The sequence below is a fragment of the Lasioglossum baleicum genome, chromosome 10, assembly GCF_051020765.1.
Source record: "Lasioglossum baleicum chromosome 10, iyLasBale1, whole genome shotgun sequence".
In the NCBI taxonomy this organism is placed as follows: domain Eukaryota; kingdom Metazoa; phylum Arthropoda; class Insecta; order Hymenoptera; family Halictidae; genus Lasioglossum; species Lasioglossum baleicum.
This window is the reverse complement of record NC_134938.1, coordinates 16362931-16381508: the sequence shown is the minus strand read 5'-3', so window position 1 is coordinate 16381508 and position 18578 is coordinate 16362931. Positions and strand designations below refer to the sequence as shown.

General features: G+C 35.3%; 2 protein-coding genes across 4 annotated transcripts in view; one reads left to right on the top strand and one right to left on the bottom strand.

The window, feature by feature from the left end:
- Window positions 1-6564: 6564 nt before the first annotated feature.
- Window positions 6565-16388, top strand: Vps52 (vacuolar protein sorting 52). Of its 2 annotated transcripts, XM_076432346.1 has the most exons (9): window positions 6565-7327; window positions 7434-7609; window positions 8767-9151; window positions 9225-9407; window positions 10418-10543; window positions 10613-10797; window positions 10882-10966; window positions 14081-14284; window positions 14863-16388. In XM_076432346.1, exons 1-9 carry the CDS (start codon window positions 7094-7096, stop codon window positions 15289-15291), a joined length of 2007 nt encoding a protein of 668 aa, XP_076288461.1. In that variant the 5' UTR covers window positions 6565-7093; the 3' UTR covers window positions 15292-16388. The 2 variants fall into 2 exon arrangements, with proteins under 2 accessions (XP_076288461.1, XP_076288462.1); XM_076432347.1 differs by lacking the exons at window positions 6565-7327; window positions 7434-7609 and adding an exon at window positions 7679-8700.
- The window catches only part of LOC143212967 (uncharacterized), a 28552-nt gene continuing 26351 nt past the window's right edge, over window positions 16378-18578 (bottom strand). For both annotated transcript variants that reach the window (XM_076432330.1, XM_076432331.1), the window contains exon 8: window positions 16378-17455. In XM_076432330.1, coding sequence (XP_076288445.1) covers window positions 17367-17455 — 89 coding nt within the window. In that variant the 3' untranslated portion in view covers window positions 16378-17366. The remainder of the gene's footprint in view (window positions 17456-18578) is intronic.

Below are 18578 nucleotides of genomic sequence, written 5' to 3'. Positions count from 1 at the left end.
CACCATCGACTAAAAACTATCGACTAAATCGATAGCAGAGAGTATATGAGAGTGCTCACGCCCGGGTTTTGGCCGTGCCCATATAGTGCTGCCCCCTAGTCTAGTACTTAGCCTGGATCAGCTCCTACATCATCTTTAGCATGGACAAGATCCTACATCATCTTTAGCATGGACAAGATCCTACATCATCTTTAGCCTAGAACAGATCCTACATCATCTTTAGCCTGGATCAGATCCTACATCATCTTTAGCCTAGAACAGATCCTACATCATCTTTAGCCTGGATCAGATCCTACATCATCTTTAGCCTGGATCAGATCCTACATCATCTTTAGCATGGACAAGATCCTACATCATCTTTAGCCTAGAACAGATCCTACATCATCTTTAGCCTAGAACAGATCCTACATCATCTTTAGCCTGGATCAGATCCTACATCATCTTTAGACTGGATCAGATCGTACATCATCATTGGCCAGGATTAGGACATACAGTTTATATTGTTTTATATCAAATATGTAACTAATATACAAATCTCTAATAATATAAATTATATTCATAGAAGTATTTTAATTTTTCCCGAGCCTTTGTTGCAAACTCTAGTTTTAAAAAATAGAAAAGCCGGAAGATTTCGAAGAAACACAGATTTTATATCGAAGTTTAAAAGCCACCATCTTGGAAATTAATTTAATGATGAAATACTTACTGTCATCAATACTGTCTCCAATTTTTTTCATATTTTTAGGCACAGTTATTATTAATTAAACCAAATTGAAAACCAATTTTTTCTACGAAAATTTAGAAGAATAACTTTATTTAGGGTTACCCTGAAATTTTCAGAATATGTTTAATTGACACAAATCTATAAAACGTATTTTTTAAATTTTAAGTGTACAGGCCCGGGTGATTCACGCAATTGTTACAAGTCATAACTCGGTTATTATTGCATTTACAAAAAAATGCAAAAGGAGAAAGATAAATGGTTCGAGGAAAACTACATCTGTAGGTCTTTAACTTTTTTTGGATGCAGCAGTGCATGTGCAATTAACAATTGCATCATTTCTTTATATAGAAATGCATATTGTTTTTTACACAGATCGATTCTTCTGTTCATTCTACGTAAAAAATGATTGGGGTACACATGGCAAAAAATTATTAGATCTCGAGATATTTTCAAAAAATGTCTTTATTGAAGAAGATGCTCAAACGCTTCTCCATTACATTCTAATATTCTATATTAGTTATTTTGTTTTCTGGTTCGAAAAAAACGTCGACGTTACAAACTTGAAAGGGTGGTTTCTCAAGATAAAAGTCTGCTCTATCGCGTGGTATAGTTCGATTTTCCGCTGGACCCTAATTTTTTGAGATAAATTGAAAAATATCCTCAAAAATTGGTGCAAAAGTAGTGTCTCTCCGTCTTTAATCATTGTTTAAACATGTTTAAACAATCATAATGTATTAATATGGATATCACTGTATTCGGGAAAGTCTACAGAATCTTTTGCTGTAAAGAACAATTCAATATCTTTTATAATAACCACAATATTTGTTTAAAGTTGAAAAATATGTTTTTTTTCAAAGCCATGTTTTTCAAAAACTGTGCGTATAGGAGAAAAATTAAGGACAGATTCGGAATCAGCGCGAAAAACTCTATAAGAAGGACCCAACAGTATATTGAAAACAAATTTGGTGTTGGACAGTGTAATCGGTTCTCCAGAACCGTTAGGCCTGTTGCACAGTCTAGCGCAATTTTCCGGTCTCAAATACGTTCTAAAATTCTAAAAAAAATGTTACATATTTTGGATCCTAAGACGCATTTTATAGAATTTTTTCAGATTTTTTGGTTGCAAACTGTAGTCGTAAACAATGAAAAACCCCCAAAAATCGGAAAAATGCAGATTTCTAGAAAATATGAAAACATGCTATTCTACTGTTTGGTTCCTTGATAAAGTACTACAGCAGGCAGTGTCGTCAAGTTTTTTCAGATTTTTTTAATTGTGGGACATCATTGTCAAAATTTTTTCGACGTTTCTGCTGTGAGGACGAAAGTTATACTTACTGATTTTACCGCGGGTGTATATTAAGTAATTTTTAACGTTATTACATTTTACATTATTATTACATGTTATTATACATTACAAAATGCAATTGTTTGACCTAAGAAATGCGATTTAATAGAAAGAAGAATTGTGTTCTGTGCGATACATGTACATACTGTGACTCGCAAAAATTTTCGGACGCTCTAAAAATGATAACTTCTTTAATATTGTACTATACGATTTGAACTTTTTGGGAAGCTAGAACAATTAGTTTAGTACAGGATGTGAAAATAATTTTTTCAAAAATAGCAACTGATCGGAATTGTAGAAAAAATGAGAGACACTTGGGGAAACTAAAACACCTGGCAGAAGACTGTGAAGGGGTAGAAAAAATTAACATAAGTATAGAAAAGATAGTACAGGAGAAAAGAGTGGGAGAAATTGTAGAATGGGTTAGGAGTATAGAGAAAAAAGGAAAGAATTAATCACAAGAGATAATCAAGAGAGAGGCGGGATTAGCGGGGAGACATTGGGATTGGGATAGATCAACATAGACAATAAGGTATTTGATGTGGCATGCGATATGGATGGATGGGTGGAGGAACGGATGAATGGATAAATAGAGGGATGAATGGCTTCGAGAATTATAATCCAAGTCCAATTTCTGGGCCACGAGGCTGAAATAAATAAATAAATACGTATTTACTTACTTACTAAAAGTTGCAATTTACAACATCTTTATATGGGCCTACATTGAAAATTTAAAAAATACGTTTTATAGATATGTGTCAATTAAACATATTCTGAAAATTTCGTCAAAATCGGTCAACGTTGCAATAAGCTACAAACGTTTTAATATAAAATAATAATTCTTAAAAAATATTGTGTTATTTTACATCGATATACCCGACCCGACCCGTATCATGTTACAATGTTTCACTCCACTCCGCGGCAACCGAAGCCCTCGAGCTTCACTTCCCTTTTTTCCGTTCGTCATCATAGAATAGTGTTTCCTGAAAATAATGTCTCTGGCCAGACTCGAGTTTTCGACATTTATAGCAAGCTTGCTATAATCGTATTTTATTTGTCAAAATTTAGTTTTTCATTTAAAATATTTTGTTGTTAAAACTCATTAATAGTTTTAAATAGTACTTGAAATATTTAAAATGATACTGAAATATTGGGATATTACAATTTGGAATGAAGGTTCTAGCCGGACGAGGTAGTCCTTCGAATTATTAAAACAGCCGTTGCGCCATTCAATTTTCGGTCAATTTTTCCTATTTACTTGCATTAATTTAATCATATAACTGCATTTAATTGAAATTGATATTTGAGATTTTTTCCCGATTTTTTGGTTCAAAATGTTAATTACACAAACTGAAAAACACGCAAAAATTAGACAAATGCAGATTTTTTAGAGAAACTGAAAAATAGCATTGATCATATTTTTAGACTAGCAACATACCAGAACTTTTTTAACGACAGCGCGTAAACGACAAAGAGGGACTTTTCAATGACTCCAAGAAAAATGAAAAACTTAATGACTCCGAGAAAAATAAAGAACTTAATGACTCTGAAGAAAATGAAAAATTGAATGACTCCAAGAAAAATGGAAACTTCAATGACTCTATGAAAAAACTTGACGACACTGAAGAAAATGAAAAATTTAATAACTCCAAGAAAAATGGAAAACTTAATGACTCCGAGAAAAATAAAGAACTTACTGACTCTGAGGAAAATGAAAAATTTAATAACTCTCAGTTAATAAGCTGTCTTCAATGCCTCTTAAAAATGCAATTAATCATGTAGGGATTGATCAGGTGTTTCTCGCTATATTAAAAAATATTTACAAATCCTTTGACAAATTCTGCTTTGTGGCGTCAGGATACTGCTTTCCATCACAGTTTGTATAGTATACATATATTATTCCTCCTCTTTGTTTCTAGATAAAATTTTATTATGATCCTCCATTAGTTTAACGCCCCGTTCAGCGGTATCATTGACCACCTTCAGTCCATGTTTCAGTCAGACTACTTATTATTCATAATAACTTCTTTTTCCGATATTAGAACTATTCTTACCACGTTTTTATTAGCTCGCTTTCTTGTTCTTTTGTAGATTGGAGCGTATTAATGAATTTATTTATATGTAATATCTCTGCCAGTTATGTATATATGAAAAAACTCTTCAAACAAAAGTTGTAGTATATAAGGAGGTGGATATAGTATCAAAGGAAAAAAATTTTTTCAAAGTCATTATTTCAAGTTTTCAAGGTCACGGATGTTTTTTCTATCAACAACTGTTTATGCTATATATGGATTCTTAAAGAGAAAAAAGACAAATTCAACGATATATCATAACGTCTATTTATGTCAAGATTTAAAAAATTCCCATTTTCCATTAAAAACTCATTTTCCCATTATTCAAACGGCCCCAAAATTTTTCCAGACCATTTTCTCAACATTCGTCACAATTCTGGTTTACGGGACCAAAAAAATTTCATGGTCGAAAAATAAGGTCCACCCTAATGTTGCATATACGTAAATTACGAGAAGCAGTAAAGAGTGCTTAACGTCGAAGAAGAAAATCCGGGTAACTAAAACTTAATATGTACTACATTCCACGTTATTAGAATAATTGTAGTTTAATTATGATACATTTTATATCAACATTTTTTATTTACACCTGCTAGAAACGCCACTGTCTCGGAAGGAAATGGACATTCGAGAGAAGCAATGAAATTAGAGCATCATTGCGAAAAAAGATGAGTTTGCAATAACCTCAATATACATTTTATGAAATTCTATTATAATTATAGTTATGACTGTATTTTTTAATAAATAAACTTGTGTATGCTAGTATAAAATCAATTTATATATATTATACAATTTATTTTATTATTTGTTTGACAACTAATAAATCTACAAATTGTTTCATAAACTAAAAAATACTTCCTGCATTTTCGTATTCTCCAATCAGTCCAAATAAATACCATCAACCTGTTCTCGATCATATACCAATTTTTATTAATGCAATTATGACAGTAACAAAACGTTTCTATTTAAAATGAATACATATTTTGAACATAGTTTTTACATTTTTAATTTTTTGGAAGGTTAAAAAATGTAATTAAAAAAGTAACGAAAAATAAAAATTAAAAAAAAATCCCCGCTGCACGGGGACTCGAATGCTAGCTCCAGATTGCGATTCATACGCTCGACGGCTCGACAGCCGAATTTCAGTTTCGCTTCCGCCGTAAAGCAATAGAACATGGCAGCATGGCAAGTGCTAAAAATAGATTGTGGCTGGCATAAGCGCACAAGCAGCGCACACGGATCTAGTAAAGGTACGTTGGTGAGTGTAGCGCGCGGGCGCGTTGCTAACACGATACAGTGTCTTCTGTGGTGGCCTCTGGTGGCCTCCTGTTCCTCACTCCAGTCAGAATATATCCTAGAGGGCGTAAGAGAAATATTCGAGCGACACAGATGTCGTCAGATGTGCTAACAGTAAAGTGGGTTCTGTTTCTTGCTAAAGTTGATGTAGGTTCTGTTCCATGCTAAAGATGATGTAGGAGCTGTTCCAGGCTAAACATGATGTGGAGACAAAAGCGGCACGGCCAAAACCCGGGCGTGAGCACTCTCATATACTCTCTGTTCTCATATTTATGTTATTTTTCTTAGACTGCGGATCTTTATGCGAAATAAAAATTGTCTGCATAGATTGCAAGAGATGGAAACTATAAAAATTGCATTGCCATACCATTTTCTCTACAGTTCAATTTCAATTCATTACATTTCGAAATTTATTGAAATGTGTTTATGGAAAAAAAGTGTCGTTCGACGAAAAAGAAAATTTATATTTTTTGTATGACTACTATACACTTATTTTAATGTTTAAATATTAATAATTTTAAATTCAGACTACTCAATATCAGAAGGGATAATAAATGAATGAAGTAGGAAATAATAAATATTATATTTTTTCATTTAGTTTGATTATTTTTCTTTATTAGTCAACTATTAGTCCAATTTTTACAAACCTTGACTTGCGCGAACACAGAAGATGATTTGCAGGACAAATCTGATAAACTGGATGATCTGGATGATCAGCTTTTCTTCGTAACTCCTCCCGTGAATCGCTCGAGTACAGTGCTGCTCTCACCGCATTTCTTCTTGGTTGAAAATGGTTGAAAAGAGGATTGTCTTATTATACAGACCTGCACAGACCTGGGCGACGCTGGCTCGAAAAATACATGTTGCTGTTGCTGCTTCTCACCAAAGAGGACTGAAGAGGACTAATCCTGACTAATCCTCTTTGCTTCTCACCTTCTCTTGCTCAGTAACACTCAATTACACTCAGTAAGACAGTTCCAGTCCCCACGTCATCCACTCCGACAAAGGAGTTGCAGGCTGCAACAGGCTGCAAATGGCTGCAACTTGCAGCAACATGTGTTTTTCGAGCCAGCGTCGCCCAGATCTGTTATTATATTCGCCAATCACATCATCACATCAGTACGACTCGACGGTACTGCCCTCTTAAACAAATTCAGCTTCGGCCGGCTGGCTGCCTTCAATTTGCCTTCAATTTGCCTTCAATTTGCCTTCTGCTATTGCCCTCCGCTATTAGACGGCAAAAATAGCTACTAATACGCGCGGAGAATCCCAGGCAAAAATCGAGTTAATCCCACCTTGAGCAACTCGAACAATAGCGCAGCTCGGAACGGGCCAATTCTTAGCTCTAGGTAGGATTATCCCTTGGCAGGCCTGGTTATCAGGGAGTAATTAGTCGATAGTTGAATTTAGTCGATAATGCCCATCACTAGCTCATCATCCTGTAGGGTGCGTTGTGCGTCGTTCCGTTGCACGCATCAGACCAATCAGACTGCATCAGACGTGATGTCAATCTGACTGCATCTGACGTCTGACAGCTGAAAGTGGCTGCTGAATAAGTGTCGTACTGTCGTGCTATTGCAAAAAGTGTAGAAGTGTTTTGTATAATTTATAGAAATTGAAGTAATGAGATTATCTCAACAAACATAACGAGCATTCAAAATGTCGTGCGAAACTGATGTTTTCGACGAAAATGAGGCACAATTGCCTCAAGATCTTGGAGACGATGTCGTTCAAGAAGTTCTAAAGACTGGCACGGATTTACGGCAATATTCCAGGCAAATTGAGAAAGAACTAAAGGAAGTAGAAAATAAATCAATTCAGGATTACATTAAGGAAAGCGAGAATATAGCAAGCCTTCATAATCAAATTGCTGCATGCGATAATATCTTAGAGGTTAGAATTATATTATTAATACAGAACGAAGATTACTGAGAAATGCTTTTAGCTTGACGTGTGTTTTGCGTGTTCGGACAGCAATGTCAATGTATATTTCTTTCAGAAAATGGAGCTGATGTTGAAAAGTTTTCAATCGGATTTAGGAAGTATAAGTTCGGAGATACTTTCTCTTCAACGTAAATCAGTTGCAATGAGCCAGCAGTTATCCAATAGACAAACAATCAGAGGTCCTCTTAGTCAATTTATCGAGGACATGACAGTATCGGAGGCTCTCATTGCGTAAGAGTCAATTCCTCTACACATATTTTGATATTTATAGATTTTAATCGATCGGTAGACAGCGAATCTCTCTCTCTCTCTCTCTCTCTCTCTCTCTCTCTCTCTCTTTATGGAAAATTTTTTACAATTTATAATTATCGATATTATTCGTAGACATTATAGTTCATCTTTTTTGGCTATAGATTCTATGTCTTTTACATTTTCAATAAGGAGGAGTATGTTATATGTTTATGTTCAATTATAAACACGAATGGTGTCGATTTACTAAAAATTGTTCTGACAGCTGTTAAACACTTATCGAACTTATTTAATTCTATCAAAATTCAATATAATCACCTGTTGCAGCTCCAGCTTCGATAGCCTTTTTCGTTTACTTCTATCATAGCTTTATGTATGCGTTTGCTAACTTTCAAAGGTTCGTTTGAAATATACCCAAAATCTGCATTATCTTGGAACATATTATTTAAACCGAGCTAAAATTTTCAAAATCGATTAAAACACAGAACTCTCTATGATCCTATGCGAGAAATATATTGTTAATACTTTGCGTAAGATATCTTCTAAATCCACCATAAACTCTTTGTAAAGGAATAGCAGGTTCGTGGAAGGATGTGAAATGTAACGGTACTAGCATTCGAGATTTAGCGCGATAAAGTCAATGTCTAGTTTATTTAAAAGAAACTTAAGAGTCTAACTTATTTAAACTAAAGAAACCCGACACCACTTAACGCTAAAAAGAAGTAGAACTAACAATAAGAGAAAACAAAAGATAATTAGAATGATGAAAAGAAGGACAAAAGAGAAGGCACAAGAAGCGCAAGGGCCTTGATCTTTTGAGGTAGCGTAGTTTAGCTCGAGCAAAGCTATATTTTTAAACAAAGATTAATCGCCCAAGCAAAGCGGTAGGTTTAAGCGCAAAGTGTTAACCGCTCAAGCGAAGCGGGAGTTCGAAAAGCAACTGACTTTTCGGGTAATCAGCTGTGCCTGAAGAGTCAGAACAGTGGGGGGAGAGGTGAAGAGGAGCCTCTATAGCGAATCATTGTTATGGTCTTGACAACCCCGTCACCTTTCTCTCCCCTGTTCTATATGAGGTATGTCGCGCGATTCGCAACACTCTTGTTAAATCAACTGGTATAAAACTTTCATGTTATTTTCAGCGGAATCATGGATTGTCCTGTAACGGAAAAGGAATTTTTAACTCAATTGCAAACGCTGAATCACAAAATACATTTTGTGAAGGAGCAAACTTTTAAAGAAGCTAAGTCATGTTTAGATGTGAAAGATATTTTAGAAAAATTAAAAGTTAAGGCAATGGCGAAGATTAGAACGTATCTGTTAGAACAGATTTACAAGTTCAGGAAACCAATGACCAACTATCAAGTGCCCCAGAACAATATGTTGAAATATAAGTTTTTCTTCGAATTTATCTTAGCGAACGAAAGAAATGTAGCGGAAGAGATTTGCGGGGAATATGTTAGCACAATGAGTAAAATATATTATTCTTATTTCAAATCGTATTCCTCGAGGTTAATGAAATTACAGGTAATATAGAAATACGAAGAATTTCGAAATTCACGATATCTAATATTCATTTAAGGTTCATTGAATTGTACAGTTTGAGGAAAGAGCTTCTAAAGACGATCTGATGGGAGTCGAAGACACAGTAGGAAGAGGAATTTTTCATAAAACTACATTGAAACATAGAGGAACTGTGTTTTCTATAGGTAATAGAGGTGATATTTTATCCTCGCAATTAGAAGCACCAATTATCGTGCCTCATACCGCATCTAAAACAAGAGTAAGTAAATGTGAATATTTAAAACACTTATAAGTGACAAATAACTAAACCAGTTATTATTATTAGACAACGGATTTTATGCATTTATGACAAAAATGAGTAGGTGTAATTTAAAACAGTAAAAAGATTAGAAGAATTTAGAAAACTATTGTTATATCATTTTCAACCTATTCAACAACGTATTAAGAATGAAAATAAATTTCTATTTCACTCCAGTTTGTTGCAATTTAGCTGGAAAATTTTTATTTTGTATAAAGATCCGCTGTCTAATTATTATACGGTAAGTCCTCGACTTGCGCGGATTTATAGATAAGCAGTTTCTTAGGAGCGAATCAGAAAACCGATTCCGAACTGTGAAATTCGATTTTTGATTAAATTTTCTATGAACATAGGGTAAACGTTACCAGTTACCCGATATTTAGTGACGACTTGGAAGTTTTTTTATTAATTTGAAGGCATTCTGTAATTTATTTTACATTATTTGTGATAAACGATCGATTATCAACCTTTCTCTGTATCGTCAAACTTTTCTGGACGATTTTGCTAGAAAGTAAAAGAAATATTAGCGAAGTTTTGGTCCTATTTACCGGACGCAAGAAATTTATGAAGCATAATAAAATCATTATTTGATTATCCTCTGGGGTATCACAGTTTCCTAGCATTTTCTATAATCGGAAACGAAAAATTGCGTTGTCTCTGGGAATAAGTTTTGTAACTAATGTTTTCTACATCTTAATGTTTTCGAAAAATTATTGTAATACATTTGATTTATATGCAAAGCGGAAACATCAACTTTATTTTTCAAAATAAAGTAATACTAGGTATTAGGTATACTTCATATTATGTATTTTGATTAATTTCTAAGAAGTTTCTTCTCAGTTCTCTAAGGCATTATTCGACCGCGTAAGTTATAAGGACTCGCTGTGAATTCCTATAATTGTCTGATGGATAACATTATCTTATTATCTCCGACGATATGAAGATTCGAATAATATATTTTATTCTCACAGTATCACTATGAAGCCTTATTTAGAAGCGAACAGTATGCTCTTGTAGATAATGCTTGCAGAGAGTATCTGTTTTTAACCCAGTTTTTTAAAGTTCGCGATGCGCAAGCAATGGATATATTTAACCAGGTAAAATGATAAATGTTATATGTATATATTTAATTCTTACAGTAATAAGAATGTGTACATGAAATATAGGTAATGGGAAAGACTCTAAATTTGATGGTGAAGAACTTGCAATCTTTCGTGGATGATTGTTACGATACCATTGCTTTGTTTCTTTGTTTGCATTTGGTAATGCGATATCAATTAACTTGTCATAAAAGAGCAGTCCCGGCTTTAGATAATTATTGGGACAATATGACTTCGGTGATTTGGCCTAGGTACGCATGATTCGTACAGATAATAATGTCATCAACATTTTAATAAGAAGTAATTTAATTTTTCACTTGATGCGTATGTTTTAGATTCGAATGTGTCTTTCAAATGAATATTCAGAGCATAAAAGATTGTGACCCGATGAAACTGAATAAAGAAGCTGGACCTCATTATGTACGTTTATGGCGATAAGTTCAAAAACATATAGGAGTATATGTATACGAGAATGAATATGTAGATAGAACAGAAATTCTTTATTTTTAGCCTTCCGGCCATAAAAAAGGGACTCGGTTTACAATTCCTACTAACCAGAGTTGGGCAAAAAGATCCTTTCGGATCCTTCAAGATCCTTTTGAGCAGCTCGAGGCTTGAATGAACACGTTCCGAGGCTGAGGTCAGGCCCCGAGGCCTGAGCCCAGAACACAATAGTAGTACAATAAACACGGCCGGGCAACTCCACGGCCAGCCAGGTATCTCGGCATGAAACCGCTAACAAGTGAATTGCTAAACTTGTTTATTTTCCATATTTTCGCCACGAACTGGTTCGTGTCACTTTCGTGAAGACATTACGAAAAATAAACAAGTTCAGCATTCACTTGTTAGCGGTTTCATGTCGCGATACCTGGCTGGCCGTGGAGTTGCCCGGCCGTGTTTATTGTACTACTATTGTGTTCAGCCTCGGAACTAGTTCATTCAAGCATCGAGCTGGTCAAAAGGATCTTGAAGAGATCCAGATGAAGATCTAGATACAGATACTAGTTACAAATGTATCCGTAGCTTCGGATCCTTCTGCTTCGGATACAAAAGTATCTAATTAAATTTGTATCTAATTACACATTTTGCCCAACTCTGCTACTAACTCTCGCATCCATCTGTACATCCTCGTACCCATTCGTACACTTTGCTTTGGGCTATCTTCTCCCTATTTCCTTCTCTACTCTCTTCTTTCCTTTTTCTCTCTTGCCATTTTCTTTTCCTCAGCCGTTCTACCTTTTCCTCTCACTCAATATTTCCTCTATGCGCATACCTACCTCTTTCAAGTTCCCTACATTCTCTTACCATATGTTCAAGATTTCCGGAGGTATCCCCGCCGGAGGTAACTCACATTTTCCCGACTTTCTTCTTCCTTCCACTATCTATTCCATATTTTTAGTAACCCCCCTCTTGCTTGCGCTAGTAGTCGCGCGTTGGAGTATACAGGGTGTCCCAAAACCCCTTCAACTCCGGGAAATGGGAGGTTCCTTAGGTCATTTGAAGCAACATTTTCCTTTGCACCAATGTCAGCCGGGGCTTTGTTTAGGAGTTATTAACGAAAAACACGGACCAATCAGAGCGCGACCTAGACGCGCGATGGCACGTTCAGTCCAGCGCGCCGGGAGACGAGCGTGGTGTAACGCCGCGATGCCGTAACGAACAAGAGTTTCTCGAGATTATGTGAATCCTCCCCGATTTGGATGAGCTTTGGATATGTTGTCAAGACCATGATTCTGAACAACATTTCCCTTTACAGTTTTTGTCGGCCGGCTTCAGTTTACGCGATAAATGTAAAAACTTGTAATTGTAAATCGATCGATTGTACTATCTTTTACCCGATTTGGATGAGCTTTGGATATGTTGTCAAGACCATGATTCTGAACAACATTTCCTTTAGACTTTTTGTCGGTCGCGGAAGAACTTTACTTGTCAATTCATATGGGTGGATCTTTTTACCCGACTTACGGCAACGTTACCCGAACGAGAGAAGAAGCAGAAACTGATTGTATTAAAACCTCACTTATTCAGCCGTAAATCCATTTGCTGCTTCGAAATGTGTGTCACTGGGTCACCCGGTGACGAACTGCACAGATGTCTTCAGGTATACGACAGTACCGAAAACTAAGGGACGTACGGCCAGGTCGACGAACTGCACAGCCGGTGGTAGAAGGCCTAAGGGATGCGCGGTCAAGTCGACGATCCAGAATTTCACTTTCACTTTCGAATCGATAAATAATTCGTATGTTTATTTCACACATATGCTTTGAAATTTTTCCACACTCACAATCACTGTTCACATTTGTCAACACATAGTTATGCACTAATAATAATTGCTTAAACTAATTAAACGATTATTTAATCTAATCACTAGACTGCGGATCTTTATGTAAAATGAAAGTTGGCTGCCGCTATTACAAGGGACAGGAGCCAGACAGATATTTGATTCTTACTGTGATCATTTTAAGAAGTTGAAAATAATACATTGGTGTTTTTAAATTATTTAAATCTCTCTAGTGTCTTAAAATGCACCTACTCATGTTTGCTACAAATGCATGAAATCCGCAGTCTAGTGATTGCATTACCTGATTGTTGTGATTTGTGCAGCAGGACAAGGGATATGGCAATTATTATTAGTGCATAACTATGTGTTGACAAATGTGAACAGTGATTGTGAGTGTGGAAAAATTTCAAAGCATATGTGTGAAATAAACATACGAATTATTTATCGATTCGAAAGTGAAAGTGAAATTCTGGATCGTCGACTTGACCGCGCATCCCTTAGGCCTTCTACCACCGGCTGTGCAGTTCGTCGACCTGGCCGTACGTCCCTTAGTTTTCGGTACTGTCGTATACCTGAAGACATCTGTGCAGTTCGTCACCGGGTGACCCAGTGACACACATTTCGAAGCAGCAAATGGATTTACGGCTGAATAAGTGAGGTTTTAATACAATCAGTTTCTGCTTCTTCTCTCGTTCGGGTAACGTTGCCGTAAGTCGGGTAAAAAGATCCACCCATATGAATTGACAAGTAAAGTTCTTCCGCGACCGACAAAAAGTCTAAAGGAAATGTTGTTCAGAATCATGGTCTTGACAACATATCCAAAGCTCATCCAAATCGGGTAAAAGATAGTACAATCGATCGATTTACAATTACAAGTTTTTACATTTATCGCGTAAACTGAAGCCGGCCGACAAAAACTGTAAAGGGAAATGTTGTTCAGAATCATGGTCTTGACAACATATCCAAAGCTCATCCAAATCGGGGAGGATTCACATAATCTCGAGAAACTCTTGTTCTTTACGGCATCGCGGCGTTACACCACGCTCGTCTCCCGGCGCGCTGGACTGAACGTGCCATCGCGCGTCTAGGTCGCGCTCTGATTGGTCCGTGTTTTTCGTTAATAACTCCTAAACAAAGCCCCGGCTGACATTGGTGCAAAGGAAAATGTTGCTTCAAATGACCTAAGGAACCTCCCATTTCCCGGAGTTGAAGGGGTTTTGGGACACCCTGTATACTACTACAATTATTTACAGATTACGCGAAGGTATGCCGAGTTCAGTGCCGCAATGATCAGTATAGTTGTAGGATTTCCTTGCGACGGTGCAATACAATTACTAGCGGAGTTAAGGGAAGCTGTTCAGTGTTTTCTACTAAGGATGGCAACTATTTTTCCTAATAGAATTGAACAATTAGTCTTCCTCATTAATAATTACGATTTGGTTCTTGGTGTATTAATGGTAAGATATTTATTTTTCTTATATGACTATGAGTACAGTAATGTCCCATTCTAAGTCCGGCGGAGGAGACCGGAAACCTATGTCACTTCGCCTACCCATTTCATTGGGGGTTTGGGGTACACCATATACCCCGCGAGGGGCCAAGAAGCTCGGGCTGCCTCGTTCGCTGAGAGCAGTGTAAACATGCCGCGTAATATCCGATTCCGATACTGGGTCGGGTATATCGGTGTGAACCACTGCTAATACAATTACAAAACAGTGTTTACATGCTGTCCTTTTCTACGTTCGGCGCGATCGACGAAGCCCACAAGAAAAAAGTGTCCTGTTCTCAGGGCCGGCCTTCTCTACTGTATAAAGGGGCCTGGGTGCAAGAAACCATTTGGGGCCCTCTCAATCGCGGGGCATAGCATCCGCCGCACCCCCCAGATGGCCGGCCCTGCCTGTTCTGATCTATGTGACAACACAGAACCGAGAATTGACCTAGAATGGGACATCTCACTCTGTATCTATTTCATGATGTATTCAATCTTATTTTGTACGAAGTAGAATTACAGAAAGATCGATTTACACTTCTCTAGGGACGAACGGGTGACCATACTACTAAAGAAGCAGAGAGTTTTCGAGAACAGTTAAATGCACGATCCGCAGAATATGTTGAAGAAGTTTTAACCCCATATTTCGGTGGTATAATACAATTGGTGAAGGAATCAGAGATGTTGATAGAAAAGGGTCAGGGCGATGATTTAAAAAGACAAGAAGGAAAAGCGTTAGCTCTTGTGCAATCTTTTACAAATAATTGGAAGCGAGCTCTAGAAGAAATTAATCGAGAAGTATTGAAATCATTTCCCAGTCTTGTGCTAGGTACAGCGCTGGTACAACATGCTATGACACAATTAGTGCAATATTACAATAGACTTCACAAAATCCTTCCACCAAATGCGCGAACGCAATTAACAAATATTCATCACATAAAGGTAGAAATTAAGAAATATAAAACAAATTTTTAGATGTAGTATAAGGATTTAATCCGTATGTGGTGTCAAGTGGAAAGCATGATCGAATTTTTTTTAAACTAGTTTAAATTTTAAATATTACATACAGAGTAGGAGTAGGACCTCGATTAACCTGCTTGATTAACAGCTCGTATAAATTAAGGCCTGAAATAATTAAAATTTACATTTTATACCAAAATAAATTTTCTATTTTTGAAAATTTATTTTGCTTCATAATATAATCATATTTAAACGCATATTTCTTTATAATCGGGATCCGGCTAATCGAGGTCCTACCGTATTTAAAATTATGTCTCGGAGAAATGAAAGATAAGTAAAATATTGTATAACTTATAAACCTGCAATTTTAAAGAATATATTCATAATATGATATTTCTTGATGATCATTGAGATGAGTGCAATGTATTCAATGTACCAGAATTGTTACATTTCGTTATTTTAGCTTGTAATGCATCTATATCCATTTTATTAATTCTTTTTATTGAGTGGATATTGTCCGAGTTATTTTTTAAACTTTTATAATAAGTGAATAGATTGTATTTTTGCACGTCGTGTTATTCAATGCATTCTTCAATAGAAGTATTGGATTATTTCGTTTATTAATTCCATTTTATATAGTGTGTAATATAAAATTTGAAATAATATTTGGGGAAATAATCGTCAAGATTAATTTCAATTAAAATCCACTCTGCACTGTTGGAATTTTATTTTATTGAATTTATGGTGCATCGTTTTAAGCATTTTTGGCAGGTAAGATCAGACATTGTCCAATGAGTGGAGTCAGAAGGTTGGTGTGTGCTAAAAACAGCAAACGGCTCGTCGTTTGAAAAGATTATTCAAATAATGTCCAACTTTGGTTAAAGAGTATACAATTTTGTACAATATTTTAGATTATTTTAACTCGCTATTTTAACTCGAAAATCTTCTTATAACCGATACAAGGCCTCTAACGTTTCGGTTTCGTTGTGTAACAATTTTTTTTGTATTATACTTTAACACACACGATTTCTCAAATGAATTTATGACGTGCGTGTGTATCGATTTGCTCTATTTGAAATACTGTACAAATGGTAATAAAAAAGGAACGAAGACTTATGAAAAACATACTGTACATTTATTTATAAAATAATACACATTCCAATAATACTACTGATGGTATTGCATTATTACTCTATACAATAATAATTTATTTTTCGCATTTGCGTGGTCGGAAGTACACAAGCGAGTATGTATACGTCTACGTTGCACAAGTTACAATTTAACCGAAGAAAGAATATTCGCCAGTTAATAAATATTTTATAACAAATTGTATAGTTGGTGATCGGTAAAGTTCATTCTTTGTAACAGTAACAGTCATTTATCCTCGATAGGAGAAAGTGGAAAAAGACGTTCTTCTTGGAAAATGATTTTTTCTTCGGCCAATTATAGTAGGTACATAAATAGTGTATATATGTACTTCTATTATACGTAAACACACCTCGTAAATTGTCCCATTATCCTTTCCTCGTTTAATTTAGCTACATCTATGGCAAATCATGTTTATTATTTGCTGAACTTGTCGCAGAAACTTCTCCTTTATGTAATTAATTAGTTTTTTTACCTCGTGTGCCCATATACATATATGTAATAGTTTTTTACTCATTGTCAGAGTCCAATTATTATTTGTTGAATCGCAAAAATTTGTTCACTGCAATAAAAAATCTCAAGGAGATCTTTATATCTCGATAAAAAATGCAAAACAGAAGTAAAACTATAATTATTACATTGAATATGTATAGTACTTTACATTTATAGTACATATAGTGTTTTGCATTTATACTTTAACTTTTGACTGTACAGATATATATATTTCTGTTCCTCGTCGAGTAAGAGATTTGATACAAACATTTCGCATAAATGCACGAACCGGTAAATTAAACGAAGCTGGAGATTGACGTGGAGACAGAGAGAGAGGGAAAGAGAGAGAGAGAGAGAGAGAGAGCTGAGAAAAAACTTGGATTGGTTTGCGACTGATTGTGAGATAGTTTCCGATTTTTCAAAGCGCGCCGTCTAGGTGGTACCACACACATTTATAACACACCGTCGATCGCGTGTAAAACACCATTTGTTGCTGGAATATTATGTGTTACAACATGCGCTTCGTTCACCTTTACTCGACCTGCAACACGAAACAAATACAATATTTATAACAGTTTTGTCGTCGCGAAAGAGAAGGATGTTAAAAAACAGGGAACGAAAGCATAACAGTTCAATTCATAACTCTTCAATTTCAATATCAACTCTTCAACTTCAATTTCAACTCTCCAATTTCAATCTTTCACTTTCAACGTCAATTTTTCAATTTCAACTTCAATTTTTCAATTTCAATTCGTTAATTTCAACTCTTCAATTTCAACATCAATTTTTCCATTTTAACTTCAATTTCTACGCTTCCATATCAAACATTTTTTTCATGCGAATGTCTATATAATATATATTACCATATTACAATTATGAACGTAACGTAGAAACATAATAAGCAAAGACTAATAAAATTAAAAGTATTACAGGATATTTATTGTGAAACTTGAACGAAATCTTTATACATATTTAACCGTTTTGTTTGAATAAGACTGTTCTTTTATTATAGTACATATGATGAACAACGACCAAGTCAATATTAAACGCTATTGATTCGTTAAATTTTACAATTATATCATTTTATTAGAGAAATATATGACACATTATAAAAAGTTTCCTTTTCGTAAGAACTACCAATTAACACGCATGTCTTGAAAAGTCGGCGTCCTAATGACCCATTTGCTCGTGAAGCAGTGATAATTAACGCTCCCTTTCATGCTATGCCACGTGAAATCGCCTAAGATTTGACACCATTATTACCGATACGTTTCAAATTGCTAGCAATTATCGATAGCAACGGGAAATTAAGTCGCCGTAAATCATTAATCGACGCGTTTCGTAACAATAATTCGAACTTTGTCAAAGTATACATATACAGTGGGTAACGAAAGTATTCGAACGCCCTTTAAAACAGAATAAGTTTTTTATAATTGTACCAAAAGAGAGAGAGAGAGAGAGAGACCTGATTTTTTATAATCAATTAGAAATATTGGTTTATGAAATGATGTGCAAAAAAGATTTTCCAAAAATTATAATTTACAAGGTTACATGCAAAAATAAGAAAGGCATTTTTTAAAACTTCTTTATTAGGCCCCTTAATGAAAATTTAAAATATATGTTTTGTAGATCTGTGTTAGTTATGCACATGTTGAAAATTTCAT